The 24,291-nt window shown below is 42.4% G+C and overlaps 1 protein-coding gene across 2 annotated transcripts in view; it reads right to left on the bottom strand.

The window, feature by feature from the left end:
• The window catches only part of morc2 (MORC family CW-type zinc finger 2), a 73,381-nt gene extending 49,873 nt beyond the window's left edge, over nt 1-23,508 (bottom strand). The window contains exons 1-3 of one of the 2 annotated variants that reach the window (XM_068054806.1): nt 23,135-23,508; nt 13,244-13,297; nt 1,618-1,652 (exon numbers count right to left, since the gene is read on the bottom strand). In XM_068054806.1, the coding sequence (XP_067910907.1) occupies nt 1,618-1,652; nt 13,244-13,297; nt 23,135-23,202 (157 nt within the window). In that variant the 5' untranslated portion in view covers nt 23,203-23,508. Of the gene's footprint in view, nt 1-1,617; nt 1,653-2,751; nt 3,386-13,243; nt 13,298-23,134 lie in introns of those variants that run through there. The other variant, XM_068054807.1, reaches the window with a different exon arrangement.
• Nucleotides 23,509-24,291: the final 783 nt, after the last annotated feature.

The raw sequence follows: 24,291 nt of genomic DNA, 5'->3' as shown, positions 1-24,291 counted from the left end.
TCGAGCTTCTTGAGCTTTGTGGAGCATAACACTCCTGACTTGTGCCTTGTAGACGCTGGACAGGCTTTGGAGAGTCAGGTGGTGAGTTACTCGCTGCAGAGTTTCCAGCCTCATACTTCTTATAGCCACAGTATTTACATGGCTGGTCCAGTTCAGTTTCTGGTCAATGTTAAACCCCAGCATGTTGACGGTGGGGGGATTCAGCGATAGTAATACCGTTGAATGTCAAGGGGAGATGGTTAGATTCTCTCTTGTTGGAGATGATCATTGTCTGGCACTCGTGCGCCATGAATGTCACCCTTACTTCAATGTGGCGGAATGTTTGAGTAACCTCGGCTCTCGTTTCCCCTTCCCTTACCCTATATTGTCTGATTTGCTGCTGCAATTGCCAAGAAGCTATTAAATTACTTTAAAAAGCTTTTTGTCCTTCCATTTTCCAATTATTCAATATGAATTCTTTACTGTAACGTTTTCTTTATCTCCCCACCACCTGAATTTGTTCCCCCAAGCTTTGCTGATTTACAATATATTATCTGTCTCTCCCCACTGCCCAAGAAGCCCATGCAACAAATTTTGCTGTTACTAGTGTAGAGTTTTATTTTCTTAGGTCATTTAATTAATTTAGGGGTAGGTACCATGCTTTTTGTATTTAGATCAGAAGAACAAATAATATACACACAAAAAATTGGTACAAACTATCACTGCTTTCCATTAACCTCTGCTGGAAGGTGCATGTGACAGAGGCAGAGGTGAGGAAAAGACGCCCTTCATGGTCAAACAGCCTGCAATGTACAACGTTTGGGTTCACATGAATAATAGCTACTTGAATGTGGCACTATAGGATTACCAGCTGCCTTGGAACTGTAGCCCAGCAGTGGTGTCTCCAGGAGTGAAGATAAAAGAGTTTAGAAGAGAAAAGGAATTTAAATAGCTACAGGGAACAAAGTGAACAGAGATCGTCCAGAAAGGTGCTATGGAGACCATTAAAAAAAAAACTCAAATGTCTCACCCTGCTCCACCACCCCCAATTCCCCCAAAACTGTTCAACTGAATTATGCCATCAGACTTCATGCAAAAGACAATAAGTTCTGAACAATGCTGTTATTAAATGGCATAAACTTGCACTTCTATTTATACAATTTTATTACAGCTCATCGTTACTACAGTACATAGAGACATAATTGTTCTGTGTTGTGATAGTCATCCAATCAAGTGCAGAACTTATGCAACCAAGTAGGTAGGGTAATGACAAGACATGAAACTGGTGTGTACATGGTGTGCTTGATAGCCATTATCCATCTGCTTCTCAAAGCAGAATGCACATGAAATTTCCTGCCTGACTGCGTGGGCAGTGGACCTGCTGCCAGACCTTTGCCAGTATTCATCAACCTGTTCTCAGGTGTTGGAGAGCAGCCCAGGGAGAGTAGCTAGCCAATTTTTCTTGCCTCTCAAAACCCAGTATCTATCCACCTCACCACGACAGAAATCTGAACTTGCCGCCAGGCTGTATTACAAGGTGCTGACTTGCACCTCAACATTATGCTAAAGCATCTTAGTTTCAGGAATTTTCCCCCCCAATTTAAATAGATAAAAGGAAGAGATTACACCTTAACTCACCTGTGTAAATGTCCACTCTTGTAGCAGCTGCATCCCTATAAAATTTAACAGAGAAATAAATAAATATGTGATTAAAATCTGAGAAATGGAAAATTTAGTTTGAGGACATACTGGCCCAAGACACCAAAAGGTAAAATCTTTCAAGATCCCCTACAATCCCACATTTTTCAGTACTGGGCCTCAGGGCTGCCGAGGATGCCAGTAAATGATGGAAAAAGGGAGCTTCCTGTAGTGACATTAAATATAACATTATATAGAGATCCCACACTAATTTTACTGGTTTTAATTCCTCCCTCCAACCGTTTCCACATTGGCATCGACTTCAGAGCTATGAATATATACTGAAGCATGGTCAACTCACATTTCTTTAAACACTGAAAAAGAAAATAAAGCTATGAATATTAGAAATTTGAAACAGAAAATTGTGGAAATGTGCAGAAGATCTTAAGATAAATTAAGGTCTTAAAATAGGTTAATGTCTTTATCCAAGACACCAACCTGTTTTTCCTCTTTTCGGATACTGGCTGACCTGTGTTCTCCACCATTTTCAGTTTTTAATTGCCATTTCTATTAGTAGTATTGGAATGGAGAAAAATTAAATGCAGAAGCCACTAAGCACCTAATTTTACTTCATTTCTAACATTTCAGTGCTGAAATAGGTCTGCATCCCCAAATCAGAGGTCTGAGTCAAGATGTTACCAAACCTCAATCTGGATTTTAAAAATTTGAGTTACACAAGAACCTAAGAAATAGGAACACGCCATATGGTCCCTCAAGCCTTCTCCGTCATTCAACAACATCACGACTGATCTTTGATTTCAATTTCACTTTCCCATCTGATCCCAAATCCCTCAATTCTCCTAGAGTCCAAAATTTTATCAACCTCAGCCTTGAATATACTCAATGACTGAACATCCACAGTAAAGGACAGCTCGGATCTGCAAATGAAACCCGAGCAGAGCCCGACAGAACCATATCTGACCCGAGCCCGACCCGGCCAGAGTCCTTTCATTTTTTCCCGCGCCCGACCCAACCATCAGTTAACCTAGCTTCCATTTTTCACTTTGTTGCTTATCTGCACAAGCTTAAAAAAAATGTAACTAAACCACCTTTCAAGTCCAAAAAGTACATTACCATTGGAGCCAAGTACTGGAGATGGTGATAAAGTGTGTCCGACCCAGCCTGGAAGAGCGACCCGACCCCGACAGGTCGTCGGGTCCCGATGGGTACAGATCAGGTAGCCATGCTCTAATCTATAGCCCTCAGGGGTACAGAATGCCAAAGATTTCCAACCCTTGAAGTAGAAAATTCCTCATTTCTTATCCTGAGAGTTTTTTTTTATTTGTTCCGGGGATGTGGGCGTCACGGGTTCGGACAGCATTTATTGCCCATCCCCAACTGCCCTTAAGGTAGTAGTGAGCTGTCTTTTTGAACCACTGCAGTCCTTAGAGTGTAGGTACACCACAAATGCTGTTAGGAAGGGAGTTCCAGGATTTTGAGCCAGCGACAGTGAAGGAACGGTGATATAGTTTCAAGTCAGGATGCTGCGGGGCCTGGAGGGGAACTTGCAGATGATGGTGTTCTCATGTATATGCTGCCCTTGTCCATCTAGGTGGTAGAGGTCGCAGGTTTGGAAGGTGTTGTCGAAGGAGCCTTGGTGAGCTGCTGCAGTGCATCTTGTACACGGTACACACTGCTACCAACGGTGGTGGAGGGAGTGAATCTTGAAGGTGGTGGATGGGATGCCAATCAAGTGGGCTGCTTTGTCCTGGAAAGTGCAGGGGTGAATAAAGGAAATTAGGAAAGCGAAGAGGGGACATGAAAAAATATTGGCAGGTAAAAATCAAGGAAAGCCCAAAGATGTTTTCAGTATAGCAAGAGGATAACTAAGGAAAGGATAGGGCCTATCAGAGATGTACAAAGTAACTTATGCATGGATGCAGATGATGTGGGCTACTTTGTTTCTGTCTTCACAAAGGAGAATGATGCAGACATTGTAATTAAACAGGAGGTGTGTGAAATATTAGATATGATAAGCATAATGAGAGGAAGTAACATAGGGCCTGACATCCTTGAAAGTGGATAAATCACCAGGGCCAGATGGATTGTATCTCAGGCTGTTAAAGGAAGGAAATAGCAGATGCTTTGAGGATCATTTTCAAATCCTCACGAGAGACAGGTGAGGTACCAGAGGATTGGAGGCCTGTGAACATTGTACCATTGTTTAAAAAGGGTGCAAGAGATAGGCCAAATAATTATAGGCCTGTCAGTCTGATCTCGGTGGTGGGCAAATTATGAGAGATAGGATACACGGTCACTTAGAGAGGCACAGATTAATCAGGGATAGTCAGCATGGATGCGTTAAGGGAAGGTCATGTCTTCCTAACTTAATTGAGTTTTTTGAGGCAGTAACAAGGAGGATTGACGAAGGTAGCGCAGTGGATGTAGTCTACATGGATTTTAGTAAGACATTTGACAAGGTCCCACACGGCAGACTGGTCAGTAAAGTAAAAGCCCATGGGATTCAGGGGAATGTGGCGAGTTGGATCCAAAATTGACTCAGTGACAGCAAACAAAGGATAATGGTCGACAGATGTTATTGCGAATGGAAAGTGGTTTTCAATGGTGTTCCACAGGGCTCAGTGTTAGGTCCCTTGTTGTTTGTGGTATATATTAATGATTTAGACTTAAATGTGGGGGGCATGATTGGGAAATTTGCAGAGGACACAAAAATTGGCCGTGTAGTTGATAGTGAAGAGGATAGCTGTAGACTCCAGAATAATATCAATGGTTTGGTTGAGTGGGCGGAAAAGTGGCAAATGGAATTCAATCAGAGAAGTATGAGGTAATGCAGTTGGGTAGGGCAAACAAAGCAAGGAATACACAATAAACGGGAGGATATTGAGAGATCGTGCAGTGCATGTCCACAGGTCACTGAAGGTGGCAGGATAGGCAGATAAAGGGAAGGCATATCGAAAGCTTTCCTTTATTGGCTGAGGTATAGAATACAAAGGCAGGGATGTAATGCTGGAACTGTATAAAATGCTGGTTAGGCCACAGCTGGAGTACTGCGTACAGTTCTGGTCACCACATTACACGAAGGACATAATTGCTCTGGAGAGAGTACAGAGATTTACAAGAATGTTGCCAGGGCTTAATAATTGCAGCTATGAGGAAAGATTGGATAGGCTAGGGTTGTTTTCCTTAGAACAGAGGAGGCTGAGGGGGTGACTTAATTGAGGAGTACAAAGTTTTGAGGGGCCTAGACAGAGGAGACAGGAAGGACCTGCTCCCCCTAGTGGAGAGGTCAATTACCAGGGGGCACAGATTTAAGGTGATTGGTAGAAGGACTGGAGGGGGACATGAAAGATTTTTTCACTCAGAGGGTGGTGGGTGTCTGGAATTCACTGTCCATATTGGTGATGGAGGCAGAAACCCTCAACTCATTTAAAAGGTACCTGGACCTGCACCTGAAGTGCTGTAACCTGCAAGGCTACAGACCTGGTGCTGGAAGGCAAGATTAGAATAGGTAGCTAATTTTCTTTTCAGCTGGCGCAGACACGATAGGCTGAACGGCCTTTTTCTGGGCTGTAACTTTTCTATGGTTCCAACCGCAAGAACAGCAGAAGGTCTGAGAGCATAGCAGGGACAAAGCAGTGGCGGTGAGGGGCGGGCGCGAGAGAGGGAGGGCCAGGGCGAGAGAGCGAGCCAGGGCGAGAGAGCGAGCGAGCGCGCGCGCTTTGGAAGAGGAAACCAAGAAAGAAAGTAGGTAAAAAATCAGCTGGTGATTTCTCTCTTTCTAAATCAGGACATTCTTTCAAATTAGGACCCGAGAAATTAATAACCTCAATCAGTGAGAGTACAACAGTGAGTGAATTAATAAGAGTCGTTCAGAGAGGTCTAGAGGCATTAATTAAAATTGATCATTTAAACAAGGTACCAACTAAATTCGAAAAGAGAATTTTTTTTTTAAGATTATGGATGGGCAGCTGAAACCTGTTACTTGCAATTCCTGTGCCATGTGGAACTCCAGGACAGTGTGTCTTGGGCGACCATATGCATAGGAAGTGTCTCCAGCTGCTTCAGCTTGATCTCTGGATTTCCGAGCTTGAGGGCAGCTGGAATCACTGCGGAGCGTCAGGGAGCAGGAGAGTTTCCTGAATTGTACTGTCCAGGAGGTGGTCACCCCACATGCAGTGAGAGTTCAGGATACTGTGAATGGCCATCTGGAAGACTAGGAAGAGGTAGGAGGTGCAGGTGTTTCAGGGGGTACGTGCCACTTTCAAACAGGTTCTCAGCATTGGAGATTGCTGTGACGATAGCCTGAAGGAGTGCAGTCCAGACTATGGCACCAATGGGCAAGAGACCGTACAAAGGGAGCAGCAAAGTGATGAAATGCAGTTGTTTTTGGAGATTCCATAATCAGGTGGGGCAGACAGGCATTTCTGCAACCGTCATCATGAGTCTTACATGGTGGGCTGTCTCCCTGGGGGCAGGGTAAAGGATATCAGGAAGGTGGTGCCGGACATTCTGCAGGGGAAAGGGACTGAGCCAGAAGTTGTGGTACACATTGGTACCAATGACATAGCAAAGGCATTGAGGGCCTAAGGTCAGGAGCTAGGGAGGAAGTTAAAGAGTAGGGCCTCAAAGGTAGTAATCTTTGGATTACTCCCAGTAATGAGAACAGAACGGCATCAACATAAAAGGGAACTCAAAAATCTTCGACCGCTTATAAATAGTAAGCAGGTAGTAGGTGGTGGAGTTGAGCATATAAAAAGGGACAAAGAGGGTAATATATGTTTAAAGGCACAGGGAAAGGCTAGAATACTTAATGAGTACTTTGTATTGGTGTTTACTAAGGAAGAAGAATCTGACAAAATATCAGTAGAAAAAGTGGAGAGTAGAGGCAATGGATAAGGTAAAAATTGAGAGAGAGGAGGGTAAAAATTGAGGAGGAGATGGTACTGGAAAGGCTGGCAATGCTTAGGGTAGATAAGTCACCTGGTCCAATGGCTTGCATCCCAGATTGCTAAAGGAAGTGGGGTTGGAGATAGCGGAAAAGCTTGCCATAATCTTCCAATCTTCTAGATATGAGGGAGATGCCAGAGGATCGACAAGCAGCAAATGAGACATCCTTATTCAAGGAAGGACAGTCCTAGAAATTATAGGCCAATTAGTTTATCAGTTATGGGTAACGTTTTAGAAACAATAATCGGGGGGGGGGGGGGGGGGGAAAAATCAACAGGCACTTGGAGAGGTTCAAGTTAATTAAGGATAGCCAGCATGGATTTGTGAAAGGCAGATTATGTTTGACTAATCTAATTGAATTTTTTTGATGAATCAGAGAAGACTGACGAAGGGAATGCAGTGGATGTTGTTTATATGGATTTTAAGAAAGCATTTGATAAAATACCACATAAAAGGCTGGTTAACAAAATTGAGGCTCATGGAATAGGAAGATCAGTGTCCAATTGGTTAAAAAAAAAATTGGCTTATGGACAGAAAACAGCGAGTCGTGGCAAATGGTTATTTTTCAGACTGGAGGATGGTAGATAATGGTGATCCCCAAGGGTCAGTGCTAGGACCACTGCTTTTTTTGACTATATATATATATATATATATATATATATATATATATATATATATATATATATATATAAATGATTTGGATCTTGGAATACTGAGTAGAACTTCAAAATTTGCCAATGATACCAAACTTGGAGAAGTTCTTAAAGAGTGTGCAAGGACAGAGGAACCGGGGGTTCATACGCATAGATCTTTGAAGGTTGTAGGACATAGGGAGAGTGGTTAGCAAAGCATATGGGATCTTGGGCTTCATAAATAGAGGCAGAGTTCAAAAACAGGGTTAAGCCCCAACTGGAGTATTGCATCCAGTTGTGGTCACCACACTTTAGGAAGGATGTGAGGGCTCTTGAGAGGGTGCAGAGGGGATTCACCAGAATGGTTCCAGGGATGGGAGATTTTAGTTACAAGGTTAGGTTGGAAAAGCTGGGGTTATTCTCCCTGGAGCAAAGGAGATTGAGGGGAGATTTGAGAGGGGTGTACATTCATTGGTGTCATCATCTTCCCAGAAGGCTGACTGCCACGGATCTCCACCTATGTCTGTCCTGAGCCACCCTTACACATTCTGCATAAGTCAACTGCATACTGTCCATTGTATCCGTCTTCCATTTTCTCCGCTGCTTTCCTCTCCTACATTTTCCTATCATTCCTTCCAATAATTGTCTCTTGTTACAATCATCTAGTTTCACGGTTCATATTAATATTTTAAGGTCACTTTTAGTTTAGGGGAAATTAAATTTGTACATGTAAGGCAACGAACTCTGGAATTCAAAAGTTGCCAGACCACCCAAGGTATTTAGACTTCCAGGTCTTTCTATGTGTACTTATAGGGCCAAAGTTAGAAGGGTGAAAGCCATAAAATAGCTGGTGGGCCCACTTAGTTGGGGAACTGAAGGTAGTAAGTCTGAAGAGAATTGCCGTGTGTTTGTTAGTAATGTGAATTATTTATGTAGGCTCATGATCAAAGGTTTTGTTTTGAAGCTAGAAGTTAAATTAATTTAAAAATATAGCAAACATCCCAAAGATCTTCTGTTACTACAGAGATAAGTGACTGTAGGACTTTTCCAGAAGGCAGTTAGAGTTTTGGGTATCTCCAAGCTGGGGAGAGCGCTGCCAGCAGTTGGTGTTGGAAGCAGCTGGACCAGTAGCACAGGGCTAGCAGGAGTCATGGGTGCTTTCTGATTCGAAGGCACTAGGCAAGAGTACCAGTGAGGCCATGCTTGAGCAGGGGAGTCCACAATGGTGAGGTATTGACGGAGAGGTGAAGGGCTCGCCTTGCTGGATACGGGCAGAAGGACTCCAAGAGATCTCCTACCTCGAAGGATAGCTGTAACAATAAGGAGAATCAAGGTGAATCCCTGAGAGCTTTGGATTGGTCCCAGAAGTGAATGAACCATCAAGATTGGGAGGACTAACAAGGCAAGGGAATATACAATGGATGGTAGGATCCTAGGAAGTACAGAGGGTCAGAGGGACCTTGGTGTAGTTGCCCATAGATCACTGAAGGCAGCAGCACAGGTAGATAAAGGTGGTTAAGGAAGGCATATGGGATACTTGCCTTTATTAGCCGAGGCATAGAATATAAGAGCAGGGAAGTTATGATGGAGCTGTATAAAACGCTATTTAGGCCACAGCTGGAGTACTGTGTACAGTTCTGGGCACCACACTATAGGAAGGATGTGATTGCACTGGAGAGGGTGCAGAGGAGATTCACCAGGATGTTGCCTGGGCTGGAGTATTTCAGCTATGAAGAGTGACTGGATAGGCTAGGGTTGTTTTCCTTAGAGCAGAGAAGGCTGAGGGGAGATATGATTGAGGTATACAAAATTATGAGGGGCACAGATAGATTAGATAGGAAGAAACTTTTTCACTTAGTGGAGGGGTCAATAACCAGAGGGCATAGATTTAAGGTAAAGTGCAGGAGGTTTAGAGGGGATTTGAGGAAAAAAAATTTCACCCAGAGGGTGGTTGGAATCTGGAACACAATGCCTGAAGAGGTAGTAGAGGCAGAAACCCTCACAACATTTTAGTATTTAGATGAGCACTTGAAATGCCGTAGCATACAAGGCTATGGGCCAAGTGCTGGAAAATGGGATTAGAATAGTTAGGTGCTTAATGGCTAGCACAGACACGATGCGCTGAAGGGCCTGTTTCTGTGCTGTATAACTCTATGACACTAAGATCTTGTAAAGTATAAGGGATTCTTGAGTGGAAATAAGAGTCAAATGGGGAGTGCTCTGTTGAGATTTATGGGTTTAGTGATTACCAAATATTGTGTTGTTCGTAGTGCTTGCTTTGCTTAACTCTGGCATAGTAAAGGTTTTGTTTAAAATATGATAACTGAAAGAATTACCCCGCAAGGTAACAAATGGGAGTTTAATTTCTTCTTAAAAGTTACTAGTCTCTGCTGAAGTCTGCTCTAATGATGTGACCAAAATATTGTACTGTTCTCTCCTTGATGTTGTACACTAATTTCCTCTTTTCTCCAGCACTTCATTAGTCTTTCTGCCTGTGTATGATATGCAGAACATCCTATATGTCCACATCTCAAATGCATTCAGCTTATCAATAGTCTCTTTCTTTGTTGTCCATGTCTCCGAGGCATAGAACATAGATGACAAAATATAGTACCTCGGCATTCTTTTCCTAAGATTCAGGTTCCATTTCTTTGATGTTAACACGTTCTTCATTCTGACAAAGCTGATCTTGGCTATCTCAATTCTCCTTCGGATCTCACAATCACATCTCCCACTGTCTGATAATCTGCCAAAGGTATGTGAACCTTTTCACTTGTTCCAAAACTTGGCCATTTACTTCAATTTTCACACCCAGGATTAGGTCTTTGCTTATCGCCATTGTCTTGGTCGTCTTCACATTCATTCTTAATCCATGTTCCACAAGAAAAAACTGTTCCTGTTAACTGATGGTACAAGGACTAGGGAACACAGATTGAAGGTTTTGGGCAAGAGATGCAGGGGGAATGGGAGGAAGAACTTTTTTTTTTACTGCAGCTAGTGGCAATGACCTGCAACTCACTGCCCACAAGGGTGATGGAAACGGAGGCAATGATTTCAATAGGAAATTGGATGGGCATTTGAAAGAAATAAACTTGTAGGGCGACGGGGATCGAGTGGAGGAGTGGGACTGACTGGATTGCTCCATGAAGGGCCGGCATGGACTCGATAGGCCAAACGGCCTCCTTCTATGCTGTAAATGACCGACAAAACTCTGGGCATGCAAATTTTCTATATGGTTTGTCCCCACTCAATATAGTTGGTGCGGAAAATGCCAAGTTCCTTTCCCACACTCTTGCTTATTTCTCAGTAACCAACTATCAAGTATATTAACTGTCCCCCCTCTCCTTCAAATCTGCTGACATCACCCCTCCCCTCTAAAAAAACAACCGTTGACCTTGCATCTCTAGCCTCCATTTCCTCTCCAACGTCCTTGAAGGTATTGTTGCCTCCCAAATTCTTACCCATCTTTTCCGGAACTCCATGTTTGAATCCCTCCAATCAGGTTTCTGCCCCTGCCGCTGTACCAAAACGGCTCGCAAAGACACAAAAGACAGCCTATGTGACTGTGAAAGGTAAAATATTCCTCTCCTCCTCGTCCTCAATCTATGCAGCCTTTGACACTGCCACACCAACCTCCTCCAACACATCCCCACCACTGCCCATCTGGGTGGGGCTACACTTACCTGGCTCCATTCTTATCTGTCCAGTCATAGCCAGAGAATCACCTGCACTGGCTTCTCTTCCCATCCCCGCATTATTATCTCTGGTGTTCGCCCAAGGATTTATCCTTGGCCCCCTTCTATTTCTCAACTACAAGCTGCCCCTCGACAGCATCATCTGAAAAAACAGCATCTGTTTCCACATGTACACTAATACCATCAAGCTCAACTTCACCAGCACCTCTCGCGACCCTTCCACTATCTCTAAATTGTCAGACTGCCTGTCCAACTGGAACAGCAGAATAGTAAATTAAATATCAAGACGACAGAAGCTGTTTTCTTTAGTCCCCGCTACAAACTCCTAGCCACCGACTCCATCCCTCTCCCTGGCAACTGTTCAGGCTGAACTACACGGTTTCCAACTTTGTTGCCATAATTGACCCCAAGATGAGTTTCCAACCACGTATCCACACCATCACGAAGACATCTCAAATCCCCCGAATCCGCCTCAGCTTATTTGCTGGTGAAACCCTTATCCTTACCTTTGTTACCTCTAGACTTGACAATTCCAACACACTCATGGGTGGCCTTCCATGTACTACCCTCTAAAACTAAAACTATGCTGCCTGCGTCTTAACTCGCACCAAGTCCCATTCGCCCCTGTGCTCACTGACTTACGTGGGCTCCCAGTTAAGCAATGCTTCTATTTTAAAATTCTTATTCTTGTCTTCAAAGCCCACCATGGCCTCGCTCCCTCCCTTCCTCTGTAATCTCCTCCAGTCCTACAGCCCTCTGAGGTACTTGCGTTTCTCCAATTCTGGCCTCAAGCATCCCTCATTTTAATCATTCCACCATTGGCTCTCATGTTTTTAGCTACAGAGTTCCTAAGCTCTGGAATTCCCTCTCTAAACCTCTCTTTCTTCCTTTAAGACCATGCTTAAAACCTACTTCTTCACCTGTTCATCTGCCTTAATATCTCCTTTTGTTGCATTGATGTCAAATTTTACTCAATACTCACTCCTGTATAGTGCCTTGGGACGTTATATGTTAAAACGATATACAAATGCAAGTTTTGTTGTTAAAGGGTTAGCAACAGATTTCCCATCAATCTTATTTCCCAGGGAAGGTAGAGGATATAAATGATTTCCTAAAGGGAAGTACCAAAAGATTAAAAAAATTATATTCCTGTCAAATCTACACTTTAGCCAACTCAAATTTTGGCACAACATTGACCATGTTGAAACTGAAAATTCTGAGGAAAAATAGCACTAGATCCTGTCACCACAAACAAGGTGCATTCACGGCAGTGACTGAAGCAGCAATTTAAACACCTCATTGTGCTGTTGTGCTCCAATAAATTGTTAAGTTATATGCAGTAGCATTTATATAGCACCTTGTCACATTCAGTGCTTCGCAAAATCACCTGCTACTAAGTGCAACGACTGTTATGCCCCCAAACATGGCAGCCATTCTGAGCTATCAAAAGTTCCACAAACAGCAACCAGATGAATAACCAGGACAGTAGAACTCGCTGTTTATCTTTAAAATAGTGCTTCTCAAACTTTTTGGTTGAAGGACTCCTTTTCAAATGGATTAGTAATCATGGAATCCCAACTAAATTATACTATAAGCTCCTTGCATATTTACATTTCTGAATGTGAAGTTCAACACTGTCCTGTTAAAGGGACTTGCATGAAGTGTTGTTAGGGCTGTCCAACATAGCGAACACATGTAATGATGTGAAAACTTTTATCTTCCCTCCAGCTGAAAGGTAACCCTATATAGGTTCAGCAACATGCCTGTTAAATATTTCACCGCATGACAATTTCCTGCTCTGCCACAAGTGGGATTAGGCTCAGTGACTCCTGTTGGGAGTTTTAGCTGTAACCCTCCATCGCTCACCCACTGCTCCCAGTTTGAGAACCAGTGTCATAGAAACTTTTCATATCCATTTGACCACTGGACAGGTAGATATTACATTGTGTCACGCATAGGGTGGCACCTCCAACAACAGCACTCTCCAAGCATTGTACTGGAGTGTCAACTTGGTATAAATGCTGTGTACCAATAGAGGAAGGAAGGTCTATTTGTATCTTTCACATAAACCAAATGGAATGGTCTGGGAGAATTCAATGTTAGCAAGCACACGAGAGGGGGGTAAAGAGAAACAAAGCACATCCATACACGTTTCTCAGCTGGATAAACACAAAAATGAAACATAGAATCCAAGCGGCCTTAATGGCATTGGATTCATGGGATAAGAGTAAAAATGACAGCTTTAAAGATCTGCAACAGTTCCACTCACTGTTATTTCAAGTGGTTTCTCAAGGAAGTTTCTAAATGTTTTCAACAAAATTGTGCTCCTACCTGGCATTGTCTACTAGCTCTGCCAATGCTCCAAAAAGAAACTCATGAGTGGTTCTGAAATTTAAAAAAAGAAATTGTTTTAAGAATATATTCTCATTCAAATCTGATCAGTAAAGCTAGGTTGCATACAAGAAAAAATTCACAGTCGTACTGTTATTTTGTATTAGCATAGTGGAGTAGAATAATGAATAGGTGAAGTTTTCACATTATATTCATTTGAACTGTCAACTCAGTACAGCAATATGATTATAGAATTTCCACACAACCCCCCACCCCAAATTTGGGTTGCGTCTGAAAATAGCATTCTGAATTATGTAACAAAGAAAGTGCTTACCACATTTCCTAGAAACGTCTCAAAGTCCTTATTACTTTGAAAGTGCAGTAATCATTACTGTTAAGTTGACAAATACAGTAGTACACAGCAGGATCCCATAATTGGGAAGTTCGGGTGAAGTATTAGGTCTGTCACAAGTGGTGGTGGTCATTTGAGCTGATGAATTAAAATCATATAAAAGTATGATTTTCCCTAAATTTTTGACATTATACTTAATAAGTGTCATTTAATTTATAGCCAATTATTTTTGGAACCATTTTTCAGCACCTGGAAGCCGACAGAAACATTTCACTGCAAATGAATGCTGGGAAATCTTGACTATTACCATAATGGAACAAAATAATAAATCAACAGCTGCAGTAACCTACTAATCACTGAAGGTCAAAGTTAGATATGTGGCTGCAAACCTCTGCTTTAACTCACCATCAATCTATGTGTGTATAATATATATTTATTCAAAAACAATTCTGTAGGATAAACTCAAATCATGATGCTCATTTATGTAATGTTCAGGAGAGTCAACAGCAAACCTAAATCAGTTATGTCCCTGCATAACAATTAAGGTTGAAGAACCTCTGTAGCAGCTGTCAAGCAACACTGAATTTTAGAGATTAGAGAATACACATTAGAGAAACTAAATACATATACATCTGTGTACATATACAGTGACAGACAAACATGAATATGTTAGTCGGAAAAGGTTTGCAAGAACCCTATAAAGAAATTTTGTTCACATGGCAGTGCAATTTGTGCAGGTCATCAGACTAGTATCACTGCAACAGTTGCTGATTTGGTGCACAGGATCAATTTGGGCATGAGGGGAGGAAAAAAGAAAATCAAATCAGGTTATAGCCACAAAAGAGTGAAAACTGAAATGGAATAACTTCTTCAGACACTTAAAACAATTAACTTATACAGCAGATTGCCATCATGCGCATGACATGAGCTTCCAGCATTCAAAACATAAGTTCAAAGAGACCCAAAGCAACAGGATGCTGGTATATATTTCGAAGAAGGTAGATCAGCAGAGAAAGCAGCACTTTCCTTTTGTATGCCTTCATTGCTTCTGCAGAAGTAGTTGAGTACATTCCTTCTCCTCACACCCAAAAGTAAAATACATGGTTACAAACCAGACACAAATGTTCAAGAAATCATATAGAGCATCAATGACAATGCGTTTTAGGTGATTTTTTTCCCCCAAAGTGACTACTGACAACACAGCCGGCAGCTGACATCATCAGACTGCCAATCTGTACACATGCACAGATTGGCTCATACTCTCTGCGCAAGCGCTGCGTTCTGCATTGCCAGCACTGGTTGGCGCATGCACAGATGACGTCATCGACTAACGCAGGGAGAGAGCAGGAGTGGGGAAGTGGGGAGAGCGCGGGGGTGGGAGAAGTGGGGAGGGCGCTTTGTGGTGGCGGGTGCACTCTCTTTCCCCCCCACCCCGCTCGCTCTGTCCCTCCGGCCACTGTGTCCTGCCATGTGTTTAGGTTGTCTCCGTGTGATTATATCAGCAGCGCCATCTTTAATACTGGCAGCTGCCTGACGTCGCAGACTGTGACTTTAAGAACCCAACTTTAGACCAATAGAATTTATAATCCTACTACCGTGTTTCCCAAAATGTAAGTGGGCATAGTGCAAACGTTTTAAACTGTACACAATTACATTTTCCTACATACCAATGACATCACTTCTTCCACCACCACTTAAGCAGATACTGACAGTTGTAATATTTTACTGTCTGAAACCTTGAGGATATTTTTCTTTTGCAAGCTGCAAAATACACTGCTGCAAAACACTAGTTTCTGTGCTTTACAAATTAAAAACCTTGTAGCAGCAGTGAAGATGTTAAATGTTCACAAACCCCTGGGATTCCTTCTCAAAGTCAGTCTGCAGTTTCCCCATTAAATTGTTCTGCTCCAGTGAAATCAGATTCCCACGTCACCAAATACCCCATATTAAGCACAGTCAAGGCTTCACTTTTTCCATCAATGGCAAAGGCTAGTGTATAAACAAACACTGGATATATCCTAAGGGAATAGCAGAACCCAGCAAGCCCACTACATCTGAACACACACACACACCCACTTTGCCTCAATAATGAACTTGCATCTCAATATTCAGGTACCCCACAAAAAATAAAAAGTTAGTGACTTAGTCAAGATATAAAAACTGCCACAGAAATAAAAACTAGGCCACAACGTCTTCATAAAAAACAATGCAATAGCGCAAGAAGATCCCAAGTTAGATTGCGGATTTGGCTTTAGTGTCCCTGACTTTGGACAGGGTGATTAAGAAAAAGGATGCTCACTCCTTATCACTATCCAATGACCATGGCTAGAAAGTGAGAGCAGCACCACATTAGGTAAGGACATGATCAAACACAGATGTGACATCCTGTCATTTCATCTGTCAGTACTCACAGTCTGTATCCCTATATTAAGAATGAGCATCTGATTGAGATACAAAGGCTCATGGGTGCCTGGTATGCTCATGATACCCTTCCACTCCCTGCCCATTAATAGTGCAAAAGACATTCACAATGTGCAGACATTATACAGTGCTAGCACTGGAAATAAGACTGGGGGGGGGGGGGGGGGGGGGAATTTAAACAGTTCTAAGAGGCAGTGAAAATTATTTAAAAGTATAAACAAGTCACATGTGGAAGAACTATTTCACATATCTGACATAGCTTAATAATCATAAAGGTTGGACACTCACTAGCCACAATTGCCAACTAGCTACCAACAGCAGAAGCCTTACTGTTTATAGTATCAAGTTGCATTCACCATATAAACCACAATATAAATGTTTTAATGGAGATCTTTGCAAGCTGTGAACCTGGGTTTGCAACCGTTACAATTGTGTGCATGACATCATTGCCTCTAACCATATCATTTTATTTCCATATGGAAAATTCTCTTATTGTACCTGCCCAAGAAGCACTTTTATAAATTGCTTTGCAATATTCTGGGTTGTGTTGGTATAATTTCAGCTGTAAACATGGTTTCTATTTTATCAAGAAGTGTTTCTTTAATATGCTGGGGCTCCCAGTAGAGGGGAAACTGCACACTGGATTGTGGAAAATGTTCCCTTCACCTTGTTGAACAGATAACAGTCTCACCGCTTCCGCACCCTGTCCTCGAGGAGGCTGTGTTGGGGAACAGCTCGTCGCCCTCCTCCTTCTGGAATGTGCCTTTGCAAAGCAGGTTTGGAAAGAGATGCAGTGGTGTTTGTTGAGGTTCATCCCGAGAAGCTTCGCAACAGAGGTCTCTGTGCTCTACGGGCTGTTCCCAGGGACGCACACAGAGATAAACATCAACTGCTGCTGGAGGACCATCAACTCTGTGAAAGACACTCGTTGGTCTGCCTGAAACTTGCTGGTCTTCCAGTGCAAAGAGTTGTTTACGGCCGAGTTTTGCAGGCTGGTACATTCCAAGGTGCAGGACTACATGCTGAGGGACGCACTAAAACTTGGGGCAGCCATCGCAAAGGTTCAATGGGGAAAGGCCACCGTGTAAGGCCCTCCCACCATAGTGAACAGAGGGACTGGAACCCATGTAAAACCCCTCGGGCTGTATGCACCAAGTGTTTTTGCTGTGTAATGCAAATGTACATTGCATATAAAATGGAATGACAAGAGTTGCGAGACAACTCATGTTCTGTATCGAAGGAATCCAATTTCTATTGTACTTTCCAAAATGTGAATTTTGAACTGTTCTGTATTTTTTTTGCAAATTTTTATGAAGAAAGTATATTTTTGGAGAAAAAAGTTAACAGTAACCCAACTTTGGTGCCAGTGTTATAATGCATTTGAAGTGATTGTTAGTGCTGTTGCAGGTGCACTGAGGTGGTTTATCTTGGAGCCTAAGGAGATGGCACCATTTCAAACAGAAGGCTCACCACCACCTTCAAGGGCATCTCGGAATGGGCCATCCTGCTAGTGACACCCACATCTGGGAATGAATAAAAACAGTAAAATGCTGCCACTCAGATTTGATGGCCATGGGCTTGTTGAGCTCAAAGTCAATCATACATGTCAGTTTTCCCCATTGCTAGTCTATATAGATCTGGACCAGCTATCAAGGAAGGGAAAATGACCAAAAATAAAGTCAACATTCAAATAACTGTGTACAATTGTCTGCCTGTTCACAGCCAGGGCTGTGGGTATTCCATAATCCAATGGATAGATTCCATGATACTGGGAGTCACAGAATATTAAAGAATCTCTCCTTGATAAAAATAAAGGACAAGACCGGCCCATTCCCAAATGCCCTTGGGAAGGGGATGGCGAGCCTTCTGTTTGAAATGGTGCCATCTCCTTGGGCTCCAAAACAAACCATCTCAGTGCAACTGCAATGGCATTAATAACCACATCAAATGCATTATAACTGCCACCAAAGTTGGGGGCTACTGTTATCTGTAGTTCTCTAAGGCGAAGGGAGCATGTTGTACAATCCAATGTGCAGTTTCCCCTATAGAGGGAGCCCAACATATTAAAGTCCTTCTTGATAAAATAAAACAAAGTGACTCTTGACACTGCAGCCCAGTGCCGACATCAACGTTCCCAGCTTCGCACATATGCGCGACGGACCCCTGTCAGTATGGTGCTGCGCATGTGCAGCCTACATCAGCAATGGCATGCCAAGGCTAATCCGCGCATGCTTCTTTCTGGTCCCTGCCTTTCTGCCCTGCAAGGGGAAGGTGGGGGAGCGAGAGCGAGAGAAGATAGGCGGGGAAGGGAAAGGAGACTGCAAGCGGGACGGAGCGGGGAGTAGAAGCAGGAGGGAGTGAGGAGCAGAGACAGAGCAGAAGGGATGAAGCAGCGAGACTGGGAGTGAGTGGCCCACAGGTGGGGGGTGGGGGAAAGAGGTGAAGCGGGCAGCGAGTGGCTGAGGGGGGGAGAAGTGGCAAGGCTGGGAGCAAGCAGTGAGCAGACAGACGCGGGAAGCAGTGGCAGAGAAACACGATGGCAGAGGGAGCAGAGCACTGTTGGGGGTGGGATGGAGGCGGTGATCGCAACAACTGTGGGCATTTGGGTTTCATTTGTTTTTTTTGCGATAAATTGAGCAGCACCATCTTTACTACTGGCAGCTGCCAAAAACATCACAAGTGACGTTTCAGTGCATGAGGCTGTTTTTGCGCATGTGCAAATCATGCGCCACCTAGTGGTTGCATTGTCAACAAAAATGCAGCCAAAATAAAAACTATGCTTACAGCTGAAATTATACCAACACTACCAGAAAATTGCAAAGCAACTTACAAGTACTTTTCAGGTATGTACATTCACCAGCATTTTCCATATGGAAATAAAACATGGTTAAAGACAATAATGTCATACACAGAATTATGACAGTTGCAAACCGAGATTGCAAAGATCTGCATTAAGACAATTTATATCCTGGTTTATATGAATACAACCTGATACATTATTAAAATAGACAGTGCTTATTACAATTATTCAGAAGCTATGTTAAAAGAATCGTATTTATGCAATGTGCATTTATGTATTCAAATTAATGAAAGCAGCAGATAACCCAAATATAATACATTGGACCTATTTTGCTTCAAAGACAAAATAAATATATATCAGTATGATTCAGGTGTATTTTATCTGTAAATTTGCAGTTCAGCTACCTCCAATGGTTTAATCTTCTCCAGGAACTATTTGATTTTGTATCTGGTCTCAATGGAAAGGCTATAGAACCCAAGGGGATCCTTATAGGATTCCAGAAATGATGGTGCAGTGTGGGAAGGGAAGCAACTGCATATAGATGCTCTGGATACAATCAGATAGGTGCAGGTGAAACCAAGCAAGTGCAGTCGATGGAACTGGACAATGGAGACGACACACTGGTGGATGGTGCGATGAAAAAGGGTGCAGTGGCTGTGTGGTTCTGGTACTGTACTAGAAATCCAAAGATCATAAATTAAAATCTCACTAGAGCAAGTAAAGAAATTAAATTCAGTTAACCCGATATGTCAGCTTGCACCAGAAAAAGAAAGCTGAGGATTGTCGTAACAAACCAAATGGTTAATTTGTCTTCAGAGAAGGAAACTATCCATCCTTATCGCATCTGGCCTAAATGCAACTGTAGCCCCACAATATGGGGTTGATGCAATTAACAACTTCTCAGGGATAAATAGGAATGAGCAATAAATGCAGTCTTGCCAGAGTCATCTACACCCCAAAGACAAGAAGGAATAAGGCACCAGTCAGAGAATGCTGCCCGTCACTTTGTTTATGGTCATTTTGGTACTGTGGGAGTGATGGAAGCCTGATTGGAGGGATTCAATCCGAGTTGTGGAAGAGATGGACACAAGTTTAAAAGGTGACAAATGGAACAGCAGTCCATCCCGAAAAAGGGAGCTATCTTCTTGTCAACATTTTACTATTTAACTCCAGTAAATAAACACCAAAATAAAAGTACCAGTGTTCTGGAAAGCAATGATTGCTGTAAACCTAGTGTTTCAAAACAAAATGGCAACTCATTCATTCCCAAGTAGCAGGGCATTTAATACTATGATGAAAAAACAAAACCCTTATAATTGACACATTCCTCCTTTGCCCAAATGCTGACATGTTCTGGACTATGAAACTGGCACCTTTCTTGTTCAGAACATATATGCATTTGGTACCAAGCCTTCTAACAGAATATATTCAACTTATACCATCATTGCCTCCTGACACTTAATTTCAAGTTCCACGTAGCTTGACTGCCATCTCAAAATGATTCCCCCATATTCTATGCGTCCCAAGAGGATTGTCCTTCACTGCACCTTCAATCCATTTAAGCTTTGCCCTCAACAAGATTTTGGTTATTGGTCACTTGGTTCTTCTGCATTTGGAAATGTCTCACACAGCTTCAAGCTACAAGATGATCACATCCAGCCTCTTTTCTTGAGGGTCCATTAGATTTAGTTCTACTATCCAGCCTAACATTCAGCAGCTTTTACTAATGGGTCCACTCCCCATTCACAATGGCAGAGTACAGAACCACATGGCAACAGAACAAATTAGCTGGCACAAGTTTGAACTCTGCAATAAAAATTAATGGGCTGCCAACATAATAAAAATTAAAAAGGTACTTACTGTACCTTATTACACATATGCATATGTTAGAAACAAACTGTTGGCAAAAAGTTCAAAGCAGAAGCTTCTTCAATGTGAGATCAGAGTCCAATGATTCTGTCTTGACACAGAGAAATACTTCTTAGTTTAATAAATCAGTTACTCTCCTACAATAATTGGTCTATCAGCATGTACTGGTATCAATCAGAAAACACACGTTAACCTAAAGTCTCACAGGGATCTACTTGAAATATAACTATCCATTATCTCTTGACATGAATCTGTAAATCTCAACGTTTCTTCCCATAGATCCACTAGTGACAACTCTATGTACTCTTGTCTCTGCAAATGTATACTTTTTTTACCTGCACATCAAATATCCTCACAATTAAAATAGCTTGTTAAAGAACTGCTCTGCTCAAGCACAAAGAGATATGGACAAATGATCTAGAATAATGTAATAAAGGCTTAGAACTTAATCAGTCAACAATCACCTGTCCTGGATAGTCTATTCTCTTAGAACAATTACTGATGGGTCCTGTGTTTTAAAAAAAGGCTTAGGATGCCTGGCACCAATTTTTAATTAGCTTCATAAGCAAGCAGTAGATGGAATAACCTTAACCCAGAGGGACTTCAGTAGTTTTCATATCAATAAAGTTCCGTACAAATGCCACTTTTATGATTCACCGGCATTGTCTTTTACCAATCCAAAAGATGATTGAACCTCAACATACACCCCCTCTACACTTTAAGATGAATCCTAAATTTATGACAAGCACCTATTAGTTCTGGAAATGGTAACAGAGACCGCACACTGCAACTGTGATGATGGCAGCTGGTGTTGCGATTTGACTAATCCATAACCTGTGAAACCAGTTCCTTGAAGCCCAAAGATCCTTCACATTAAGGCAGTCTCAAACAAAATATTTGTCTATTGCATCCATTAATACTCTCTTATGGGAGAAAGTCATGGTGTTGACTGCCTTGGCAGCTAGCAGGCTGGATGCACTGTGAGATACAGTACCAAACTAGAGGCCAAGAAAATTCCATATCCAGTTTCTAGTCATTAGCTAGTTAGCCCCAGTGCCATCAGGCTAGAGCAAAAATAGCAAGGGCTCCCACCCTGATTTTTTTGGAAAGTGCACTTAACATCTGGCAAAGACAGGACCAGATTTGCCATGATGCCCTCTGCAGAGTGGCATTTCAGCTAGATACTAAAGAGTTCCTGATGCCTACAAAATCACTTCCCATCCCAATTAAGGTGGTTGGGGGAAGGGAGGGGAGGGGGGGGGGGGGGGGGGAAAGAGTTGAAAAAGAATTTGCATTGCTGCACTTGCCTTGTGACTTTGTTACCCATGCTTATTCAAAATATACAATCTCTAAACAAATTCAAATCTTCTGATTGCATCACATCCTCAACCACTTTAAAGGCTTTATATATTGTTGTTGACATACCAACCAATTAAGCTAAATGCCAAATATTTCACTTGAAAAGTATTCTGTTCCAACTGGAGTATTCCATCTAATCTACCTTAAAGCCATGATAAAACAATTTTATGACTTGATACAAAGTTACAACCATCACTCCTCCTGCCTGGAAAAAAAACTTTTCTATCACCAAGAAAGCTGGCCTCCTATGTGCCCATTTCAATATATGTAGCCGAGGAGAATGCAAGTCAATTCTTTTGGCTGAAGAATCAACAAGTACACCTGCTATTTCTGCAATATTTTCACTTCACATAATAAGGAAAAAGTCCAAATTAGGTACATAAAAAGTGGACAAAAGAAATTAAACTAAGCAACTAAACAGTTGACGAGCAAAAACATCACTAACACAGAATGGAGCAAAAACTGGAACCGTAGACCTCATTAGTAATTCCCAAGTTTTGATTTCCTATCCCCTCTCATTTTAACAAAATGCCTGATTATTTAACACAAGAATCAGAGCTCTTCAACTATAACTATTTGGTCATCTTGCAATTGCAAATTGTGTTAATGTACAAATATCTTTAGCAACCTTTAGGTTAGACAGAAGAGCTTCTGCGTTAACAAGTCGTTGTCCCATCTTGCTGACAGCATTTGGCCTCGACAGAAACTGGTCTTTATTTTTGTGGGTTCCAATAGATCCACAATTATATTACATGTACATATTTTAATCTGCAGAGGATGGAGACATATATAGTAGTCTACTTCTGTTAAATCACTTATTTTTACAATAAAAATGAATTAAATATTTTTGAATTGAGAACATATTTAATAGAAATGTATAAAGTGTGAATGGTAAATGTATTTTAAGAAATTATATATATATATAAATAATAAACTATATATATATGGATTTTGGTTTGAAAATGTAACTTAAACTATATATATATATATATATATAGTTTAAGTTACATTTTCAAACCAAAATCCATGCGATGCTTTAAACCTCATTCCCAATACAGAGGCGATTGGCTCGCCCGATTTTGGTACTCACGAGTTGGTGTGCAGGTATTCGAAGGTCAGTTGAGCTCGGTTCAGGCAATTGTAATTGGTACCAGCCATGGCGCCTTCCCTTCTCTCCTAACGCAGCTCCCGGGCTTCTGAACGCCTCCGCCAAGCTCAGGCTCAGTTTATGAAACTCGGGCCTCTCTCGTTCCTCTCCGTGTATAAATTTCCTGTCCACATTTAGCGCTCACTTATTAATGTGCTGGCCTTCTTTATTAAAAAGGCAACACACTCTCCCTCCAGCTCCTCCTCCTCGCCCTCAAGCCCAGCCTCAGGCAGCTGCCTGCCCTGCCCTTTCCTCTCCCGGCCCGGTTACCTCACCGTCTTCCCTCCAGCTCCCGCGACTGCATCACCCCCACCGCCAGACTCTGCCTAGTAACTGCAGCCACCAGCCCAACTGCGCAGACGCGGCGCCGCGCCTCTCCTCCACTCTTTTCCCCCCACCGCGCCTGCGCTTCAGCATTACGTTTGTATCGAGACAAGGAGAGGAGGAAAGAGAAAGAAATTGACTTTATTTTTTTTTTAAAAAGAGCTTAATTATTTTAAAATGCTGAATTGGTGCAAGCTCAATTCATAGCACGCTCACCTCTGAGTCAACGGGTAATGGGCAAGACCCCACTTCAACAGTTGCCCACTTAATTTAGGCTGACGCTTCAGCGCAGAAATGCTGCACTGACATAAGGCATTGAGCAAACAGGGACGAGGAACAGATGATGATCAAGGGGATTATGTTAGTAAGAAAGGGAGAAGGGTCATCGAGAGAGATCAGTTAGAGAAATTAGGAATGAGAGGTAGGTTGGAGGGCAGAGAAAAACTAGGGCAACATAAATGGGGAGAGAGAAGTCAGTGGACAGAGAAAATAGTGGGAGGGAGATTCAGGGGATGAAAGGGACCCCACTGCAACTCCCCCAATACTCCCAATATCCCCAAATCACATTCTCTACTCAGAACTCCTAGACCCATTGCTCAGCCTATTCAACCCCACAATTAACACAGTGCTCCCACCATCCCTTCCCATCTCCACATTACCCTCTTTTTCCCCTCTAGTCTCACCTTGAATACCATCTCCGTCACTATTCTCTTGCCTAAGCATCCATAAGGTCTCCATTGCCTCTCTTTCATATCTTTTCTGGCTTCCATCCCAAA

The sequence above is a fragment of the Heterodontus francisci genome, chromosome 23, assembly GCF_036365525.1.
Source record: "Heterodontus francisci isolate sHetFra1 chromosome 23, sHetFra1.hap1, whole genome shotgun sequence".
NCBI lineage: Eukaryota > Metazoa > Chordata > Chondrichthyes > Heterodontiformes > Heterodontidae > Heterodontus > Heterodontus francisci.
The sequence above is the reverse complement of the archived record's forward strand: the minus strand, read 5'-3'. Positions and strand labels throughout refer to the sequence as shown.